This window comes from Mobula birostris, chromosome 5 (genome assembly GCF_030028105.1).
Source record: "Mobula birostris isolate sMobBir1 chromosome 5, sMobBir1.hap1, whole genome shotgun sequence".
Classification (NCBI taxonomy): Eukaryota; Metazoa; Chordata; class Chondrichthyes; order Myliobatiformes; family Myliobatidae; genus Mobula; species Mobula birostris.
The window spans coordinates 74,299,879-74,323,484 of NC_092374.1; the positions used below are offsets into that span (position 1 = coordinate 74,299,879).

The 23,606-nt window shown below is 36.4% G+C and overlaps 1 protein-coding gene across 3 annotated transcripts in view; it reads right to left on the bottom strand.

Annotated features, from left to right (window-relative positions):
• Positions 1-23,606, bottom strand: part of dnah6 (dynein, axonemal, heavy chain 6) — a 408,231-nt gene that overhangs the window by 180,051 nt on the left and 204,574 nt on the right. For all 3 annotated transcript variants that reach the window (XM_072258211.1, XM_072258210.1, XM_072258212.1), the window contains 6 exons: positions 16,794-16,951; positions 7,360-7,491; positions 6,779-6,950; positions 5,155-5,301; positions 3,628-3,701; positions 213-367 (listed from right to left, as the gene is read on the bottom strand). In XM_072258211.1, the coding sequence (XP_072114312.1) occupies positions 213-367; positions 3,628-3,701; positions 5,155-5,301; positions 6,779-6,950; positions 7,360-7,491; positions 16,794-16,951 (838 nt within the window). The remainder of the gene's footprint in view (positions 1-212; positions 368-3,627; positions 3,702-5,154; positions 5,302-6,778; positions 6,951-7,359; positions 7,492-16,793; positions 16,952-23,606) is intronic.

Here is a 23,606-nt window from a genome sequence, read left to right on the forward strand (position 1 = left end):
GACTTGCTGAGCTCTTTAAGCATTTTCTGTGTGGTTCTAAACGTTTGCTGAAACAGCAATCAAGCTGCTGAATCCACAGCACTCCAGATTTTGGTGTCTTTGACTAACTGCACTGACCGTATATTCTGCTTAGACAGGGATGGCATTTACAAATTATGTGTATTTACATGTATATTAAAAATAACCAGCAAATGCTAAACTATATACAATACCTGGAGACATGTTCTACAGCATCTTGGAAGAAAACCAGTTTCATCTCTTTAGAATTTGTCATATTATAGTCATCCATGTATTCCCGTAGAACAGATTTTACTTTCACATAATTATTAAGATCTTCATACAGCCGGTCCGATTTGTCTGCTCCAATCTGAAAAGAATTAGTTGTGAATTTTATTCATAATATCACGTTCACTAGAAGGCTCCTCTCTGGAATGTTAACTTGATTTAACCAAATGCATAAAAATAGAATGTGAGCAATGAAGACAAACTTTTTGAAAAAGCATATAAGAAATAATACACACTTGGAGTAAGGTTGTGGAGAACAATAATACTTACATTAATAAATAAACTGGATAAAATGGACGAGTCAATGTCAAGAACCTAACATCTCCTCCTTAATGCTAACATTCCTAGAATGTCACCATTCCTGTCCCTGGATTTTCCTTTGACCATGTCTTTCTCCTTTATGAATGTAGATGAGATAATCCATTTCAGACTTGGCCTGAAGTCTTTGGCTCCTCACACAACATTTTGCACAGCTGAGTGACAACAGAGTAGAACCAGAGACTCAGGTGTAATCCTGATTTCTGGAGCTGTCCATGTGGAGCTTACACAGTTTTCCATTGACTGAAACAGGACCGTCCAGGTACTCCGGCTTTCTTTCACAAAGGTATGTGGGTTAACAACTGTAAAATAATCTCTAACATGTAACTGAGTGGTAGAATATGAGGGATTTGATGACAATGTCCGAGTTCAATTTCAGTTTATTTTCATTCAACTGAACACATACATACTGCCAAATGAAATAACGTTCTCTGGGCCAAGGTGCAAAACACAGTACATATAGCTTACACACACAAAAGATAAAGTAATTTTATCACAAATAAAGTAACAAATAATAAGGTGCACTTACAACACAAGTTAAAAAGTAAACAGCATAATTTAACTAACATTTCATACATGATAGGACCTGGGTGGTGGCAGGAAGTTTAATAGTCTTAAGGCCTGGGGAAAGAAGCTGTTACCCATCCAAACAGTTCTTGTCCTAATGCTATGGCACCTCCTGCCTAATGGTAGGGCAGTCAAAGACATTGTGGGACAGATGGGAAGGAACATTGACAATGCTAAGAGCCCTATGTACGCAGCACTTGATAAAGATCTCTGAGGGTGGAAAAGAAGTCCTGATGATCCTCTCAGCACTCCGCGCAATCCTTTGTAGGGACTCGCAGTCAAATACTTTGCAATTTCTCATATACAGACAGTGATGCAGCTGGCCGGACATTCTCGATGGTGCTTCGGTAAAAATGATAGAATGGTGATGGGGGTGGGGAGAGGGTGAAGCCTCGATCATCTCAATCTCCTCAGGAAATGGATATGCTGCTGTGTTTTCTTGACCAAAGAGGTGGTGTTGAGGGGGCAGGCGAGATCATTCATTATGTACACTCCTAGCAACCCGGTGCTCCTAACTCTGTCCATGGAGGAGACACTTATATGCAGTGAGGAGTGGTCCTTCCATGCACTTTCCTGAAGTCCAGAATCATCTCTTTGGTCTTGTTCACGTTGAGTCTCAAATTGTTGTGCTCACGCCATCCCTATCAGCTCTCTACCTGCTCTCTGTATGTCATCTTGTCACAGTTGTTGATGAGACCAGCCACTGTTATGTCATCAGCGAACTTGATGATGTGGTTTGAACTGGATCTAGCAACGCAGTCATATGAGAGCAGCATGAGCAGCAGTGGGAAGCGCCGGTGCTTAGCATAATAAACCTAAAGATGTTCTGCCAACAAGGATTCACTGTGGCCTTTCTATCAAGAAGTACAGTTACGGAGAATAGTATTGAGACCTAAAGAGGACAATTTATCTACCAGCCTCTGAGGAATGATCATATTAGACACCAAACAGAAGTCGATGAACAGCATCCTACATATGAGACACCATTTTCCAGGTGGGACAAGAAAGAGTAGAGTGCAGGGATTATGCATTACCAGTGGACTACCTGAGTGATAAGCAAATTGGAAAGGGTCCAATGTAGCAGAAAGAGGGAATTTAATGCAATCCATAACCAGCTGCTCAAAGCATTTCATAATTGTTGAGGTCAGTGCCACCGGTTAATTGTCGTTGAAGCAGGTTCCTGTCACCCACTTGGGGAGTGGGATGATGATGGCTGCCCTGAAGCCTGAAGGGACAGAGAACAGTTCCAGAAAGAATCTGAAGATGAGGAGAATGTGGGGAGAATAAACTGTACCATTGAAGTAGGATTAGTGTAAGTAGGTATTTGATGGTTGGTGTGTATTTATTAGGCCAAAAAAACTTTTTTTTCTGTATGGTATATTTCTAATTAAATATTTTCACAAGCACCTATTTTTAGTTGCTAAGAGTACACATGAAGCACTGCAATGGCATATAGAAAGCTTTTTCCATTAGATATTAATGACCTAGGCTTGCATTAACATTGAATAAATTAAAAGCTTGCTAATGTTATAAACCTCAGAAATGAAGAGGATTGAAACAGGTTTCAGAAAGGTGTCATAAAATGGCAGATGAGATTTGATAAGGGCTATGTAAAGTGAAGTGAATGGAGAAGTGTGAGGAGAGACAATATGAATTAATATATAATTTCAAAGGTAATATCAAACAGGAACACCTGGGATGTCTTTATTCAGATTTTTCATACATTGAGAAAGCCATCAAAAAGCCCATATTGGATATATTTAGTTCCTCCAGCATTTTGTGGGTGTTGCTGCAGTATACTTGCCCTTATTAACAACAAAATAGTTTAAAGAACAGAAAATTGAACTAAAACTTTATAAAATAATGGTCAACCATCAGTTGGGGAGCATTATGATGAATTCCAGTATATTAGCTTTTTCTAAAGATGCTGAAATTTCAGAGAGGGTAGGGAAGAAATTTACTAGAATGGACCAGAGATAAGAGTTTTCAGTTGCCCAAAAAGATGGGGGAAAAAATAAGAATTGTTTATATTGGAAGAAATGACAGAAGGAGAATATTTGTTGGATGCCTTCAAAGATCAGGGATAGTTTTGATAGAGCAAATAGGGAGAAAATCTTTCCAGATGCAGAAGGACAAAGAAACAAGGGGTAAAAATTGAAAGTGTATGTTGACAGACCCAGAAGTGATGAAAATATTTTCTGTATAAGTTAGATGCTATGGCATAGAAAGCAACACATGAGAGGTAGTAGATGCCAAATTGAAAGAGAATTTGATAAATACATAAATGGAAAATGCAGTAGTATGGAGAGGGTAAACAAAAAAAAGGATTGAGTAGAAAGCTTTAGCAATAAACCAGTGCCGGTACAATAACACTGGTAACATCCCACCATCATTTTGTGTCAAGAAATTAATCAGTAAAATACATTTTATAAATATAATGACAAATGTATATTTTACCTTCAAGAAATCTCCAAAAATAATTGGCTTGGAAGTAAAATAATTTGGTTCCAACTGAACTGCAAAGTGTTTGTCTTTAAAAGAAAAAAAATATTATCTTTATAAAAACAAAAATACATTAAAATATAAAATATTTAATATACTATCACAAAATATTTTTACTGATGAAACCATATTTTATCATGTCACAAGTAGTTGTTTGAAAGTTAAAGTTAGAAGCAACTTGGCATAAGATAAAAATAAAAAAGTTAAGATATTGACAAGAGCTTTCAGCTCATCTGATAATTCCTGTACTTTTAATGCAGTATTTCCAATTTTGATAAAATATCATAAATCTGAATCTAACAGTCTTGCACAGTTTATATATGTCTTGCTGAGCACTTCCAACATCTATTACGTGTTGATATTGTATGCCCTGAACACAAATCTAGGGTGTTTGCTTCCTCAATTATTTCCTGCAGTGACATTTGTACATGAGTTTTTGCACACTTAAATATTTCTAGGCCCAAACGTCTCCTTATAAAAATTATTTATTTAGTTAATGCTACTAAGTATCTTTACATTGTATTTTTTTTTCTTCTGCATTGACCTTCCATTAAAATGAAAATCAAAATCAACCTCACTGTGATTCTCTTGGTTTAATTTCTGCAATAAGCAACATAATTTTGATGTAATTGTATAGAATTTATAGCATTGAAACAAGTCAGTCAGACCAGCCGACTTAGGCCAATGTTTATGTTCTGTAAGAGCTTATTTACCTTAAATACTACATTTTACTCATCTAATCATCTCTATTCCATCCAGAGACTGGAATTTACTAATAATTATTTTGGACTCTGTACACAATGACTTTTCATCTACCTCCAAGTTCCTTCAACATTTTAAAACATCTTTTAGATTATCCTTCAACATTCTCTTCTCTAGAGAAGTGTGTCAATATTTCATCAGTTATAGTTATAACTTTTCTGTTCTCCCACTGTTCCTATATTTTTTTCTACTGTACTTTTGGCAATGCCTCTAGATTTCTTATAAAATTAAAATCAGAACTGTGCAGAGTAACCCAACAGCACCTTAATTTACATAACCTCTCTAGTTTCCTATTCTCGACCTCTAGAAGTGCTTTGTTTGCATTTTATGGCATTGTCACCCTTTATTAATGACTCGTAGAATCTCTGAATTTAATACATTAATTCTATAGGATCGTATGGCTTCAATTTTTCTAACCTATGTACAACCTCGAAAATGCCCATATTGAAATTAAGTTGCCATTTATTTGGTTATACTGCAAGTTTGTTAGTATCCCCTTGTAATTAAAGCTTATTTAGAATGCCATGTAACTTATTAAATGTGGTGTGCAGTCTATTTCGTAAAGCTATGTGCTAAGATTTTAAGAAAAACAGTTTCTATTCTCATGAGTACTATTGCAAATTATAAAATGAATTCCAGAATATGGTTAAATCTAATAGCTGTTTCTATAACATAAAATTTGTCACATTCTGAATTTTTGAATATGTTGGAAATCCTTACTAGCCATTTCACACAGCATGTTATTAAAGTAATGTTTGTCTTCACTGTTGATTAGACGGTCATGGAAAACTCGTAGGCATTCATGGCAAAAAAGTCGGAAAATTTGTTCTTCTGTTCTCACTGTACCAGGATTACATTGAAGAATTCCTGAACAATAAAACAAAAAATGAAGCATTTGCAAGAAAATTTAATTACCAGCAATCTGCAGTCAGAGAAGAAAATGCTGGAACTGTATAGAAGGATAAAACTTTGAAAGGGAAAGTCATACTGTAGTTTGGATTGATTGATCATTATACATATATACAGAAAAAGACATACATGAACATTAGATGACTGATAGAATCTTAACCTCGATGACTTTTGAAATGACAAGGATTCTTTTATTCTTGATTGCTAGGCCGTTTGGTCCTAGAATCTTCCACTATTGGAAACATCCTCTTCACCTCCACTTCACTTTATTTAGGTCTTTCAATTTTCGATAGGTTTCAATGAGATCACCCCTTACTTTTCCAAACACCAGTAAGTACAGCCTCAGAACCATCAAATGTTCCTCGTATGTTAACCCTTTCATTTCCAAAATCATTCTTGTGAACCTCTTCTGGACACTCTCCAATGCCAGCATATCCTTTCTTAGATAGAGGCCCAAAACTGTTCACAATACTCCAAGTGTGGCCTGACCAATGCCTTATCAAGCCTCTGGATTATATCCTTGCTTTTATATTCTAGTCCTCTTGAAATGAATGCTAACATTAGAATTGCCTTCCTTACTACCAGCTCAACCTGTAAATTAACCTTTGCTGAATCCTGCATGAGAAATCACAAGTCCTTTTGCACCATTGATTTCTGAATTTCCTCCACTTTTAGAAAATAGCATACATCTTTATTCTTTGGATCAAAGTGCATGACCATACATTTCCCTATATGTATTTCATGTCTTGCTTCTTTGCCAATTATCCTAATTTGTCCAAGTTCTTCAGCAACTCCCTTTTTCCTCAAGACTGCCAACCCTTCACCTATGTTTATATCACTTATACCTCTGGGCAACACTGAAGACAAAAAAATGTGCTAATTAAAAGCTCATTGCCTTGTGTTTACCATCACTCCTTTTCTCTATTGCAACTTCTCTAATATCAGTTTTTCTATTCCGGTGAACCCTTCATAGAATGTTATCTCCTGTTTCAGTTGTCAAATATGTTGCTCATAACTTCATTGTGTTTTAGTTGAGGTTCATCACACGGTTTTCTGCTCTCCCATAAAAAATTTCAGAAGTATATAATCACTTATTTCTTTGGCCATTTTCCCTTCAGTCTTGACTAAGCACTGCAATTGACGTATAAACTATAAAACAAATTTCGACAGAAGACTTTCATTTGGTGAATGTGCAAAATACTAAGTGAGGTAACATAGGGACAGTCCTTGAAATGCTATTTTTTTTATTTACAAAACCAATGCAAAGCTACAAGATGATCATATTTACCAATGGAATGACACAAGTTCATTAGAATGGGAGGAAGTAGCTCTAAAATTGCTGATGAATGGCTCATAATATTTAATACAGATATATGAAAGCACATCAATAGGACTGAAAAAATTAGTAACACAAGCACAAACCAAAGCATCCTACCTTGTATGCATTTAGATAAGTCTCTAAGATTGAAAACATAATGAGACTTGGCAGGTGTAGGCAGTAGGTCAACACTCATTCGTTGGTAGATCTCAACAGCTGCTTCCACAATACTAATGGAGCAGCGTTTCACTGTCTCAGTAAATTCAGCCAGAAATCCATTCAAAATAGCCTATATAAAAATTATTTTAAAAAGTGAATTCATAAACATATTCAGAATATTAGAAATATACAGTAGGTCATTTCCATATAAATTGCATGTAAATTAATATAAATAAATAAATCTCATAAGAATGAGAAACCAATGTCCACCCATTCATGTGGGATCTGGACTCATTGGAAGGCTTTCCTTAATTCCCTGTGAGTTAGTGTTTTTAAAAGCTGGTCCTTCACCCAAAAACGTTCTTGTAGCAGAGCCTCCAAGTCTGAATACTAATACTGACATGTTGTTCACCTGAGTCTGTTTTACAGCTATAAAAATAAGTCCATGTTTTCTCAGTCTCCTTTCTGACAATGAAATCTCAGAATACGTAAAATTTATAAGATTTGTTCACATCTTTCAGAAAAAAATAACTACTCACCTGAAAAATCTGTTTCAGGCTATGCTCAGATGGGTTCGGAAGGCACAGCATACTAAAATGTCTTATAAAACGAGGTGTCACCGGATTTCGTCCACCACCAGGAGGGGCACAGGCAGCAGCTACTGTAACATCCTAATATAAAATAGTGAGTAAATTAAGGAAAGCTTTCATAATGTGATGGAATTTAATGAGGCAAAGAAAATGCTTCCATTTGTGGAGGAGTCCACTACATGCCACGTAAATGTAAGGCAGTCATAAATCAAATAAGGAATTCAAAAGTATCTTCTTTCTCCTGATAGTGGTTATTATGTGGAAATATGTGAATAATCTTGAAAATAAGATTCATTAAAGGGTGGGCTAAATGACAGAAGGAATGAAAGATATATTGATATGATGAAATAAAGTGAATTGAGCAGGGCATATAGAGGGTAAATACTACAAAATTATTGTGCTAAATGGTCCAATTCAGAGCTGTGAAACTCGAATGTAATAGATAACTTATACTCTGCATAAACTACAATTCTATCATTTCTTTCCAATATTCCCAGCTAGAAAGTTCATCTGGTTAGAAACTGACCAAAAAGGTAACTTGATATAGTTCTGATATTGTTCATAGTAGTCAGCCCACCGCCATTCATTTTTAGACCTGTGATGCTTCACTGTGTTTGTCAATTTTGATAGGTCATAATGATGAGTAAAAAATTGACCAACTCAAGAAATAAGACACTGTCAAGCAGCTTCCTCTGAGAAATCTCCACCTGACTACACACACTAGAATACCCTTGCTAGTAACTGGAGATTCTAAGTTACTTAATTTGTGATCCTCCAAATGTAATAAGATTGCCCAAGTCATGTTAGAATAGGTGGCTTCTTCCAAGTTTTTAATACTTCATCAAATACTACATCACTATACAATCAGGAATGACCACAACTTTTAAATAGTTGCTAACACAACTCAAGGCATGTATGCTGTTCCGGTTATCAAGGCAAGGGGAAGAGAAATTACATGCTTTTCAGCATATGAGGTCATGGAAAGCAATTGTGAGTGGATGAAAGGAAAGAAAATGAGAGGAGGAAGAAGAGACAGAACTGTATCTAACGACTGGGAGGGAATAAGTGCAAATGGGGAGTTTAATTAGTAGCTTCAGGATGAAATAAAATTGAAAATCAAATGTGTGAACAGAAACACCAAGTTTAATTAGAGGAGTGGGTGAGAGAAGTGAAAGAGTAGAAACAAATAGGAAAGTACAGGAGCAATAGAATTTTTTCCTCTGGAGAGAGTAGAACATCTAATGGGTAAGATTATTGCTGTGATAGAGAGGACATATTGACAAGCAGAACTGCTAGCGATAGGGTTAGGGGATCACTGAAATTGTGGCTGGGAGGGAATTGGGTGGTACAGTAGCATAGCAGTTAGTGCTATGCTATTACAGCTTGGGGCGTCAGAGCTCGGAATTCAATCGTGATGTCCTCTGTAAGGAGTCCCTGTACATCCTCCCCATGGGATGCATGGGTTTCTCCAGGTCTTCTGGTTTTCTCCCACAGTCCAAAGAACTACCAGGTAGGTTAATTGGTCATTTGTAAATTGTTCAAGGACTTCCGCCTGCAGCTCAATGGAGTAACACACAAATTTTCTGGCTGCCTTTAATTGCTCCTTTTTCTCAGTTTAAACTTTGAATTTTTAACTTTTATTTGTTGGATCTTGGAGGGGAATAGTTGTCATCATGTCACAATCTTTAAGAAGTGGAAAGCAGCTTTCTGAATCCAGCAATGGAAAAGGAAAAACTTCAAAAGAAAAATCAGAAGATATGCCTGTCTGGACTGAGCGTTTAGAACGTGCGTTGATAGCTCTCAACAAGAAAATAGACGATAACACTTCTGAGATGAAGTCGTTCCAACAGAGTTTTCAGTTTGTAGAGGAAAATATTATTTCCTTGAATACTGAGCTTAAGGAGTCAAAGCATCAGATAGCGGATATTTCAACTCGCTTGGAACAGGCTCAACGCAGGATAATCGATTTGGAAGCAAGGTCTCGTCGGAATAATATTCGAATTGTTGGACTGAAGGAAGGATCTGAGAGTGGGAATTTATTAGACTATTTTGCTAACTTGTTCCAATCGCTGTTTCTGGATATTCTACCTCAGCCTCCCGCTATTGAAAGAGCACATAGAGTTTTCACTTCGAAATCTCAAGATTCAACTAAATCACAGGCAATTCTGGTCAGTTTTCTTCATTTTAAAGTTAAAGACCATATCATAAAATGTGCAAGGAAACAGAGATTTTTTAAATTTAACGGCTCCGAGATTCATTTTTATGAAGACTATCCACAAGAAGTTATGGAACAGCTGATAAAATTTGTTCCAGCTATGAAGATAGCCCATGCTAAGGGATCAATCCCATCACTTGGCTATCCAGCCCAGTTAAAGTTATTTCCTAAAGATTCGACTCCGTGTGTTTTTTTGGATCCCCAAGCGGCATTGGACTATATTAATTCTATTTTGGAGGTGGCCGAGATCTGAATGGTATTAGGTGTCTGCTGAATAATTTTCCGAAAGAAAACAGGCTTTGAAGATTTCTGATATGTTGAAGATATCCTTTTGTTTGATGGACTATTTAAAGAAGATGTGAACTTCTTGATTTGACTGATGGATGACTTTTCCAACGTCTGTTCGGTATACTGAGTGAATTAACACAACAAACAGATTGTTAACTGGTTTGATTATCTGTTTTTATTTTTCCTTTTCTTCGTTAATTAAGTGATAGTTTTTATAGTTTATATAGACTTTTTCTTATATATATGTATATAGCGAGGAGTGCTTAGTAAGTAGACAATTAGTTTTAGTTTTTCTGTCAAAAACAGTGCTTCTTCATCAGGCAGTAAGTCAAAGGGATAATGGTGCTGATTTTTTTCGTTAGAGATTATATTGTTTAGGTTTAATTTTATTGCTTTGACGTCTCTGGAGATTGTTTTTGTATTCCCTAGTTTATTTTTAATGATTAAGTATAAACATCTTTTTTCTCTTTGTAGGGCTTTCTTATCTTAGGGCCATGTGTTTTTTTTTGTAAAGGGGAGGGGGGAATTAAGAAAAACTTTTAAAATCACTATTTAAATTGAGCAGCTCATGGAGTTATGTATCTTTTTTTCTTTTTCTATGGGGACACATTCCAGCTTATTTCTTCTTTTTGCCGGATTTTGGGATGGTGGGAGGATTTTGAATTATAGGTCTTATGGTGGATCAATTTTATGTTTTTCAGTTTTTTTCTCTTCTCGTATTTTTTTCCTATTACAGAGTTCTGGAGCATGCGTGTTTTCTTTATGGTTATACTCATCACAGCCATTTTTGATTAGCCCGCGTTGGTATGCGTGTATTTTCGTGTTAAAAAAAATGTTATGGCAGTTAAACAGATAACGTTATTGGTTGGAATGTACGTGGCTGGAATCACCCTATTAAGCGAAACAAGACTTAAAATTATTAATAGATTCCAGCCCGATATAATTTTTGCTCAAGAAATGCACATCAGAATGGGCGATCAAAATAGATTTTTTAAAACATGGAAGGGACTTCAATATCATGCCACTTGTCAAAATAAAACAAAGGGGGTATCTATTCTTATTAAATCTAATATTTTAATTATCAAAGAAGATATCGTGTCGGATATTAATTGTAGATTTTTAATTGTCAAAGGAACAATTTGTAATAGAAAAATTGTCCTGGTTAATCTATATGGACCCAATGTAGATGATCCATCTTTTTTTAAAAATGTATTTGGTTTATTGCCAGATTTAAATGAATATATGTTGTTAATGGGTGGTGATTTTAACTGTTGTTTAAATCCTTTGATTGACAAGAGTTCAACCAATCAGCGACTTCCGAGTTGTTCAGCAATCTTTTTTAATTGATTATGGTTTGATCGAAATCTGGAGAGGTTTACATCCTAATGATAGAGATTATTCTTTTTATTCACATGTTCATAAAAAGTATTCGAGAATTGATTATTTTATAGCTGATTTCCGATTTTTATCCGAAGTCCAGAATTGTGAATATGACACTATTCCTGTTTCGAATCATGCGCTTTTAAGCTTAACTTTTGAATTGAATGATGTCGGTATTGTAAATTTGCCTTGGCGTTTTCCAGAAAATTTTTTACTAAGTTTGGTCTTTGTAATAAATTTATTGAGACTCAGATAAAAGATTTTTTTCTTTTTAATAATATGGGCAATGTGTCAAAATTGATTATATGGGATACACTTAAAGCATATTTGCGAGGTCAGATAATCTCCTATTTGGCTAAGCTTAAGAAACAGATTAAAATAGAGTTAGATAAGATTTCAAAACAAATTAAAGACTTGGATAATATTTATGCAGTCTCTCCTGACATTGATTTATTTAAACAAAGGATTGAAGTTCAATCACAATATAATTTACTATTAGCTTATCCTATTGAAAGAAATTTGCTTAAATTAAAAAGTCAATTTTATATGTTTGGAGATAAAAATAATAAGCTATTAGCATCCCAATTAAAGGCAGCTGGAGCTAAAAGACAAATGTTAAAAATTCGTAAGGGAGACGGTAGTTTAGCTTGTAATTATGAAGAGATTAATAAAATTTTTCAAGACTTTTACAGTGAACTCAATAAGTCTCAGTTTCCAGCTGATCCTTCTAAAATGAATGCCTTTTTACAAAAGATTGATTTTCCTAGAATATCTGTTGAAGATCAACAAACTGTTGTTACTCCTATTACTGAAAAGGAAATTCAGAAATCTATTCTTTCAATGCAGTCTGGTAAAGTTCCTGGATTGGATGGTTTTTCTGTCGGATTTTATAAAAAAAAATTGAAGAATTGCTTTCTCCGTATATGTTTGAAATGCTCAAAGATATTATTTTGTTAGGAGAGTTACCTCCCACATTTTATGAAGCTTCTATTTCTTTAATTCTTAAGAAAGATAAAGACCCTACTGACTGTGCTTCAAATAGACCTATTTCACTATTAAATGTGGATGCTAAAATTCTTTCAAATATAATGGCTAATCGACTGGAGAATATTTTAGCTAAAATTATATCTCAAGACCAAACAGGTTTTATAAAAGGCCGTTATTCCTTCTCTAATACTCGGAGACTATTAAGTGTTATACTGTATACTCATCCTTTTCTAAGACTTCCCAATGTGTTGTTTCTCTTGATGCTGAAAAGGCATTTGATAGAGTTGAATGGAAACGTTTTTGAGAAATTCAACATTGGTATTAATTTTAATAAGTGGATTAGAATGGTATATAAAAGACCTATTGCCACTGTGATTACTAATTATTACAGATCTTTTTTTAGACTTTTGCAGGGTACGAGACAAGGATGTCCGTTAAGTCCCCTGTTACTTAATTTGATGTTGGAACCTTTGGCTATTGCACTTCGTGAAGCTAAAGATATTCAAGGAATTTCCATAAATGAGACTATTTATAAGATCTCCCTTTATGCTGATGATCTCTTAGTTTATGTTTCGAATCCTGAAGAATCCATTCCTAGTTTATTGAAATTATTAAATGAATTTGGAAAGTTTTCGGGATATAAGTTAATCCTTAATAAAAGCGAATTATTTCCTCTAAATGATTCTGCTTCTATATATGATGACATTCCTTTTAAAGTTACTGACTCTTTCAAATATTTAGGTATTATCATCACTAAAAATTATGAAGACCTTTATAGAGCTAATTTGGTTCCCTTAGTGGATTTTATGAAGCAAATATTTTGTAGATGGAATCCACTTACACTTTCATTAGCTGGCCAAATTCATGCAGTTAAAATAATGATTTTACCAAAGTTTTTATATGTATTTCAAAATATTCCTATTTTTTTAACTAAAAAGTTTTTTGATCAGGTTAATTCTATTATTTCATCTTTCATTTGGAATAATAAAAGACCAAGAATTGGAAAATATCATTTACAAAAATCAAAAACCATGGAGGTCTTGCTCTGCCTAATTTAAGAATGTATTATTGGGTGGTTAATATACGTTATGTGTGTTCTTGGTTATACTGGACTGATAAAAATGATAGACCACCTTGGGTTGATTTGGAATTGAAAGCTGTGAAACAATTTTCCTTAACTTTATTATTAGGAGCCTCTTTACCTGTACAAGTAGCCAAAATTTCTGGTCTAAATTTACATCCTATGATTAAGCAGTCATTACGAATTTGGTACCAGTTTCGTAAGTTTTTAATCTTAAAAAATTCAACCTTCTTAATTTAATTTATTGAAACTATTTATTTAAACCTTCACTTAGTGATCCTACCTTTTTACTTTGGAGGAATAAAGGAGTTTATTCCTTCATGGATCTGTTTCAAGAAGGTTGATTGATGTCTTTTGAGAAATTGGTAACTAAATATTCTCTCTCACACTCACATTTCAGGTCAGTATTTTTCTTACAAGAATATTTAAGTAATTTTCCATATATACAAGATTCTCATCTGTTAGACATTATTTTAAAAATGAACCCTTTAGTGAAGGTTTTATTGGGAAAATTTATAATTTACTATTACAACAGCATAATTATTCTTTACTTAAGATTAAGCAAGATTGGGAAAGAAAGCGTAACATAACCTTGATAACAGAGGATTGGTTGTGAATTTTGTTGGTTAATTCTTCTTTGATTTGTGCCAGTCACTCTCTAATTCAATTTAAAATTGTACATTGTTACTATTTGACAAAGGAGAGACTGTCTAAAATATTTCCTAATGTTGATAGCCAGTGTGATAGATGTAAAACTGAGACGGCTAAGTTTACACATATGTTTTGGTTGCATTCTGTATTGAAACAGTTTTGGAAATCTATTTTCTCTATGATTTCTAAAGCTTTAAAAATTAATTTACAACCTAATAAATTGACAGTTTTGTTTAGTATAATTCCTGATTATATTCATGGTATTTCTATATCAGACCAACATGTAATTGCATTTGTCACATTATTGGCCAGAAGGGCTATTTTATTGAAATGGAAGGATGCCTCTGCTCCGACTTTGATACAATGGTTCTCTCAGGTGATGTTATATCTTAGTTTGGAGAAAATTAGAACTTCTGATCCTCGATTTGACTTTGAGAAAAGGTGGGGTTCTTTTGCCCCCTACTATCATTTGATTTGAGTTAATTAAGATGGTCCCCTTCTGATTCTTGTGTAATTGGATTTGGTTGGCAGATTGATGTTTTTCTTTTATGGAAGCTTGTATGGCGTACAGCTCCGGGGTTGTGCTCCCAATGGGTTTTTATTTTCTCCAGTTTTTTTTAGGTTAGTAGGTTTTTTTTTGTTTTAGTTAGTAGGGGTTCTTTTTGCCTTGTTTCTTTTTTCAAAAAAAATAGTTTTAACATTTTGTTTTTTCTTATTATTATTGGTATACTGTTTAGCTTGGTTAATCAGTTATTTGATAGTTTAACTCTTATTGTACATATTGATATGTTGATTTGACTACTTTAATGTATTTTTTTGCTGATTTTCAATAATTAATAAAAAGATTTAAAAATGAAACGTAAATTGTTCAATAGTTAGGGCTAAATCAAGGTTTTGGAGGTTGCTAGTGTTGCAGCTTGAAGGCTGGAAGGGCCTATTCCATGCTGTATCTCTAAATAAAATAAATAAATGTAACATATTTGGGGTGAAAATAGACACAAACCTATTCACTGAAAGGGGCAATGCTAAAAGATAGAGGATAAGGAGACAGGATACTGATGATGAGGGTACATATGGTGAAAACCATTCTGGCTGGAGTGATTCTGAACTACCCATGTAAGTTGAAGTGATATAGAATTAAATTGAGGTATGTGAGACGTATGCTGAGTTACAATGTGCCCACTGATTCCAGAGCCCTTTCTTGATAACATTCAATTTGTTGCTGTCTCCGGAAATGCAGATAAATCCATAATCATGTTTTCCACCAATGCCATTTTTATGGTGACCCGCACACAAATGTGTGGTTGTAAGGTAATGTTCCTTCTTGGTTTTTTAGTTCAAGTAAGTTTGCCAAACACAGTAACCCATTATGTTAGAAACATAATAATTTATATTGTACAAAATATAATTTATTCACTTTAATTGCCTTTTTTCCTGCTCTTCTCTCATTTGCCTTTCTGTATTTAATTTCCATTGGCCAGAAATGATATAAAAAGCCTTAATGTGATGTTAATTAATTAATATTATTTACTAATAAAAATGAATCTAGTATCTTTCTGCAGGAAATCTTGGCTTCTTCACACTAAAATTAACTTTGGGAAAATCAGGTAAGAAGTCAGGAACCACTTTTCATGTTTAAAAGTACGAAATTTGAGAAAAATACTTTTTTTCTTTAATCCATGGTATTAACGGGCACAAAAATATGTCAGGCAAGTGGAATCCCAACCTAATTCACTGGAAAAACAGAATTAGAGGACTGAATAACCTTGAATGACTGTCATGCTTATATTCCAAGGCATCATTATTAACTACCAAAAATAAAAGTGCAATTTTATGCCCATGAAACCTATACTAAGCAAATCAATTATTTTGACATACACAGGAGCCCCTCAGGCAGTGTCGTAAGCCCCCTCCTTTACTCTCTGTATACCCATGACTCTGTCACCACCCACAGCTTCAATCAGGTAATTAAATCTGCTGATGATACTACATTGATTGGCCTTATCTCAAATAATAACAAGGCTGTTTACAGAGAAGTCACTACCCTGACACAGTTGTGTCAAAGAACAACCTCTCCCTCAATGTCGCAAAAACAAAGCAGCTAGTTGTGGACTACAGGAGAAATGGAGACAGGCTAACCCCGTTGACATCAATGGATCTGGAGTTGAAAGGGTGAACAGCTTTAAGTTCCTCGGCATACACATCACCGAAGATCTCATGTGGCCTGTACATACCAGCTGTGCCTCTTTCACCTTAGACATTTGAAGAAGTTTGGCATGAGTCTCCAAATCCTAAGGACTTTCTACAGGGGCACAACTGAGAGCATCCTAACTTGCTGCATCACAGACTGGTATGCAAACTGTACTTCACTCAATTGCAGGACTCTGCAGAGAGTGGGGCAGACAGCCCAGCACATCTGTAGATGTGAACTTTCCACTATTCAGGATATTTTCAGAGACCAAAGGATCACTGGGGACCTGAGTCACCCCAACCACAAACTGTTCCAGCTGCTGCCATCCCGGAAATGGTACTGCAGCATTAAAGTTAGGACCAACAGGCTCTGGGACAGCTCTTCCACCAAACCATCAGACTGATTAATTCACACCGATACAATTGTATTTCTATGCTATATTGACTGTCCTGTTGTACATACTATTTATTACAAATTACTATAAATTGCACATTGCACATTTATTTATGTGAAGGATGTAAAAATAAATTCAATTCAATTCAATTATTGTAATATCGCTTGTCAAAAGTTAAGTTTGTTGTTTGTATCACCTGAATTTCTTTCCAAAAGAGCTTTTCTCTATCATAGAATCCACCAAAGTCTTGGTACTGTCGAAGCAGCTCAATAGGTGGCTGAGATCCATAACGGTCCAATTTGGGCATGTTAAGATCATCCACAAAAATAATGACTCTTTTATTCCCTGGAGCACCTATTTAACAAAGAAAAACAGCCAGTTAGATCTGTTTTTGCAGACCAACAAATACCAGCAAATCTTATTATGAAGCTAAATTGAAAATTTAAGCTTCTATCTGCATCTTTAAGTAAAGAAATTCCATTGTGTAGCAATCTGCCTTTTAAAGTTGTGATACATTTTCAATCTTACCCATAGAAGATTGCTTCACTGGTCATTCTGAGTTCTAACTTTTAACTTATTTCATTGATACACACTTAAATCACCTGATTTTTTCTAGTGTCTGACAGACATCAAATGACACCGTTATTCCTATAAACAATATTTATGTAAATAGAACAGAAAATGTCTATTATGACCAGATTGAAACAATCTCAATATAACAGAAGTGTATTGTGTTATTTTATTGCTTTTCATATTAATTAATTGGAGTCTTAGCTGACACGTGACTACTGACTGGACAACCTTTGGAGTGTGTGAGTGTTGCTCAAACACAAACCAAAGTCAGCTTGCTTAACGAAACTGTGAGTTTTCTCAGGAATTTTGTTGTTGAAGTGTTCATTTCGAGAGGGCATTAGCAGAAATTCTACTGGCCACACTCCATTCTTGGAAGAACTGTTATGATACACCTTCCTACTTGGTGTTGGAAGGAGACATCAAGGCAGAAGGCAGGAGCTTATCCATTCCAAGATGCTGCTTACTGCCACACCAGTAAGGTCACTGGGGCAATGTGTGTTTAAGAAATTGATTTCGGGAAGGAACAAGTGGCATTTTAGGTACTGGAATATGCCTAATTGGTTTGCTTTGCATAAGTGCATGTAGTCATTGTCTATGCTCATGTGCACGTAGGAGTTCTTCTGTATAAACCAGACTTACTCCTTATCAGGGAAGATTACCAGTCCTTTAATGTACAGGCCATTGTATATCATGTTTTCATTGTATATGATGTTTACATGCCGAATGAAATACCTGAGTGAAGTTCCAGGATTTGCAGCGATGAAGGACTGGTGAAATAATTTCCAGTTAAGATGATATGAGACTTGGAGGGGCAGACTGCTCTGTTTCCATGCAATTATTGCCTCCTTGATGATTGAGATCCCAAGTTTGGGAGGTACTGTTAGAGTAGCCTAGGCAAGTACCTGAAATGCCTTTCATTGATGGTGCTCACTGCAGGCACAACAATTGGGTAATGGGGTGAACTGATTCCACGACCTACAATGACTTTCAAGGACTCTTTATAACTCATGTTTGCAGTGCTATTTTTGCTCAGCTTGTCTTCCTTTGCGCATTGATGATTGCCAGTCTTTTTTGTATAGAGCTTTTTTTAAATGCTATGGTATTTCTTTTGTTTTCCTCCAAATACCTGCAAGAAAATGAATCTCATGGTAGCATATGGTAACATACACTCAGTGACCATTTTATTAATAGCCTCCTGTACCTAATAAAGTGGCTACTGAGTGTTTGCTTGTGGTTTTCTCCTGCTGCAGCCCATCTACTTCAAGGTTTGACATGTAGTGCATTCAGAGATGTTCTTCTGCACGCCACTGTTGTAATGCATGTTTTTTTATAAAGTAATTATCACCTTCCTGTTGGTTTGAAACAGTCTGGACATTCTTCTCTGAGCTCTCTCATTAACAAGGTGTTTTCACTGATAGAACTGCCATTCATTGGATTTTTTTTGTGTTTATCGCACCATTCTCTGTAAACTCTAGAGAATGATGCATATGAAAATCCCAGGAGTTCAGCAGTTTATGAGATATTCAAAGCACCCTGTCTTTCCACGGTCAAAATTATTTAGATCACATTTCTTTCCCATTCTGATAGTTGGTCTGAACAACAATTGAAATCCTTAACCATGTTTTCATGCTTTTATACATCGAGTTGCTGCTACATGAATAGCCGATTAGATATCTTCATTGACGAGCAGGTGTGCAGGTGTACCTAATAAAATGGCAACCGAGTATAGAACATTGAATACGAAACATAGAACATGGAAGTACGGCATAGAAAAAGTCCTTTAGTCCACAATATTGTGCTGAATTAATTAACTAGTAATCAAATGTCCAACTAAATTAATCCCTTCTGCCTTATATTGGTCACATCCTACATTCTTCCATTTTCTGAACATTCAGCTGTCTACCTAAGAGACTGTTGAATGCCTCTGCCATACTTGGTTCCACCAACATCCCAGGCAGCACATTCCAAATACCCGCCACTCTGTGTGCAAACTAGCCCTGCACATTTTCTTTGAATACACCCATTCTCACCTTAAATGCCTACCCATTGGTATTAGGCATTTCAGCCCCGAGAAAAGGATAATGGCTCTCTACCTACACCTCTCATAATATTAAAAACCTCTATCCTCGATCTCTGCTCAAACTCTGCTGCTCCAGGTTTGCCCAACTTCTCATTGTAGTACATGCTCTCTAATCCAGGCAGCATCCTGGTAAACCTCTTCTCTACCCTCTCCAAGCCTTCCTTTAATGAGGTGACCGGAACTGAATGCAGAACTCCAGATGCGGTCTAACTGGAGTTTCATAAAGCTGCGTCATAACATTCCTTCTTTCGATCTCAGTTCCTTAATTAATAAAGACAAGCATGCCAAATGCCTTCTTTACTTGTAGTCCGCCCTGTTGGGTGCAGTCTTTCATTGACTCTATTATGGTTACTGGATTTATTGAGTATGCTCACAAGAAAAGTAGTTATTTATTATTATTATTTCTTTTCTTCCCTTCTTTTTGTACTTGCACAGTTTGTTGTCTTTTGCACCCTAGTTGATAACTCCGTGGATGTGGTTTTTCATTGGTTCTATTCTGGTTATTGGATTGATAGACTATGCTTGGAAGAAAACAATTCTCAGAGTTGTATATGGTGACATATATGTACTTTGATAATAAATTTACTTTGAACTTTTACCACTTTATGAACCTGTGTAGCCACTTTCAAGGATCAATGGACTTGGTTCCCAAGATCCCTCTGCACATGAATATTGTTAACAAACTTGCCAGTAGCAGTATATTCTCCCTTTACAAATTATCTCCTAAACTAGCATTTCACATTTGGCCAGGTTCAGCTCTATTTGCTATTTTTCTGCCCATACGTGCAACTGAACTATCCCACTGTATTCTTTGGCAGTCTTCTATTCTATCCTCATTACCACCAATCTTTTATTATCTGCAAAATTACGAACCCTCATACCTATGCTTTCATCCAGGACATTTATCACTACAGCAGAGGTCCCAATATGATCCCACAGATCCTATGCATTTTAATTTTATGGATCAGCCTTCCATGAGTGACATTATCAAATGCAATACTAAAACCCATATAGACAACATCCATAGCGTTACCTTCATTTATCAACTTCATCACCTCCTCGAGAAACTCAATCAATAACGCACAGCTTGTGAAAAAAGACATGCTGACTGTCCCTAATTAGACCATGGTTTTCCAATTGCTCACAAATCCTATCCCTAATGATCCTCTCCAGTGACCACCATACCACAGATACGAGACTCACCAGTGCATGGTTTCCAGGATTAGGCTTATTTCCCTTCTTGAATAATGGAACAACATTGTTGATTGTCCTTTGTACCCAACAAAGACAGGGGACCTGTGCAGGGAAGTTCCACTCTCTTGTCTTGGAAGTCCTGGTCCAGTGTTACAAGTTGCCGTCACAATTGGTTGCAGTAGATGACAATGACTTCTTCTGTGCCTTGTTATAGCCTTCGCTCTCCACAAAGTGATGAAGAACCACCTTCCTGGCTGTTGGATTTTACTGTTCACTGGAGCTGACTATACATGCTAGGACAGGCATGCCCCTATCTCGCCAGGTAATGTGGCCCAACAGCTACCCTTACCTGGTTTAGCCCACCTGTCGAAGTGGTACACCAGAGTATGGCCGCTGTCACATACAAACAGTAACTTGGAGCCACAGATGCGAGCTGAGTGTCCAACAGGGCAAAAAGGTGAGTGAGTTGCCCCAGAATGGACACAACAAGCCCCTTCACCAAAGGTGCTACCCTTCCCAGGACAACCCATACAACCCAGAACAACATTAGGTACTCGCCAATTGGCCGGAAATTTGCCTGTGGCTAGAGAGGACATAGAAGTTGGCCAAGGGCCCAGCAATCTCATCTCCTGCCTGTGTCAAAAATTTCAACTATATCTCATCAGGCCTTGGTACTTATCCTCTTTAATGTTCTTTCAGCAATGCAACATAATGCCCTTCGTTATCTCAAAATGCCCCGGCATGTATGCTGTTTAGTATGCTCTTCATCGTCGCTTCGGTAGCGTAGCAGTTAACATGATGCCATCACAGTTCCGGATGTTGGAGCTTGGAGTTCAGTCCTGGCGCCCTCTGTAAGGAGTCTCTGTATTGTTACGTAACCGGCAACAATGAATATCAATTGAGACAGGTTATATAAAAATAACCAAACATTTATTAAATATGGATAAACGATAAGAAAAAAAAACAAACGAAAACTCTAACCGGAAGTTAACTGGTATGCAGCCGTTCACCAACCCGCCACTTGGCTCTGGTTGTTAAAGCGTTAAATGCGAAAACAATTCTTAAACGATACTGTCAGATATAGTTCTTAAAGCGATAACTTCGAAAGTCCAACAGATTTACACGTTGAATTGGGAGAGACTTCTCTGGAAAAGGATTTCTTCACAGACGCAACTTTCCTGCTGGTTATGTCCACAGGATTCACGATGCCAAAAATAAACAGTTTAAATCAACTGACCTTAAATTCCTTTAGAGAGAGAGAGAGAGCAACTTTTTGCATGAACTCCTTGCTCTTTTTGGCAAGAGTTATCTCCGATGCAGGTAGCTACTCCTCCAATGAAGCCTCAATAAGGTTGATCCTTTATTAAACTGCCAAACGATGCCGACTCCTCTCGATCCCTCGATCCTGTACTTCGATAAATTCTTCACTCTCCCTTCTAATGTTGGAATTGGGTAAATCAACACATCTAGCAAAAATTTCCAGTCCAAATAATAATGGTATCTTGCAACAGAACGCACAACTGTTTTAAAAATGAAACTGCGTCACCAAAAACAAACACACAACAGAAACGGAGATACAACACGTTCTACCTGGAAATCTACAAACTAAAAACCCCCTGCGTCACCTGGGTCGACCCTTATATAGTCATGGGTCACATGTCATCAAATGACCTCACATCAACGGGAAAATCACATCAGGTGACCTCCAAAAGACCATTACATCATTCTCACAAAAAAACACATCTCCTTGAGCATGTAACAGTATGTCCTCCCAATAGAATGTGTGGGTTTTCTCCGGGTCCCCAAGTTTCCTCCCACAGTCCAAAGATATACAGCGTAGTTTAATTGGTCATTGTGAGTTGTCCCATAGTTAGGTTAGGAATGAATCAGGGATGTCAGGGGTTACTGGGTCGTGTGGATCAAAGGGCTGTAAGGGCCTACTCCATGCTGTATAAAAAAAAATATAAAATAAAACATTAGTGTCCCTATTCTCCATGTCTTTTTCATTGGTAAATACAGATGCAATTTAAGACTTCACCAACATCCTCAAATTCCAAGCACATGTTCCCATCTTTATAAGACCATAAGATATAGCAGCAGAAATAGGCCATTTGGGTCTGCTCTGCCATTTCATTTTAGCTGATCTAATTTTCCTCTCAGCCTCAAACTCCTGCCTTCTCCCTATGTACCTTCATGCCCCGACCAATCAAAAATCTAACAACCTCTGCTTTGAAAATCTCTTCCCAACCACTGAGGTCATACTAACTGGCCAGCAGTTTCCTTTCTTCTGCCTTTCTCCCTTCTTGAAGAGTGGAGTGGCATTTGCAATTTTCCAGTCTTCCGGAACCATTCCAGAATCTAGTGATTCTTGAAAGATCATTATTACTGCCTCTCTTTAATGATCTCTTTAGCCACTTTTTTCAGAACTCTGGGTCATAAACCATCTGGTCCAGGTGACTTATCTACCTTCAGGCTTTTCAGTTTCCTAACAACCTTCTCTCTAGTTATGGTAACTTCACACACTTCATGCTTCCCGACACCTGGAACTTCCACCATACTGCTAGAGTCTTCCACAGCGAAGACTGATGCAAAATACTTATTCAGTTCATCCGCCATTTCATTGTCCGCCATTACTACCTCTCCAGCATTGTTTTCTAGTGGTCTGATATCCACTTTTGCCTCTCACTTACACTTTATGTATCTGAAGAAACTTTATCCTCAACAGGTCTTAACCCTAACCTAGTTATCTGCTTGATCTCAAAGACTGTATGAAAGCTCTCGGTTCTCTTTAATCCTACTTCCCAAGGACTTTTCATGGCCTCTCCTGGCTCTCCTAATTTTCTTCTGGAGTTCTGTTCTAGCTTCTTTATAATTCTCAAAGGTTCTGTTTGATTATAGCTTCCTAACCTTACAAACGCTTCCTATTTGTTGTTCCCTAAGTTCACCAACCAGCTTGACATCCAAGGTTTCTGACCATGCTGTCCTTCCTTTCTCCTTACTGGAACATATCTGTCCTGTATTCTGTGCAGTTGGTCTTTAAACACCTTCCACATGCCAGTTTTGCCTCAAAACAGCTGCTCCCAATGAAATCTCCCGTGTTCCTGCCTAATACTGTCATAATTTGCCCTGCTGCAATTAAATACTCCTTCACAAGGCCCATAG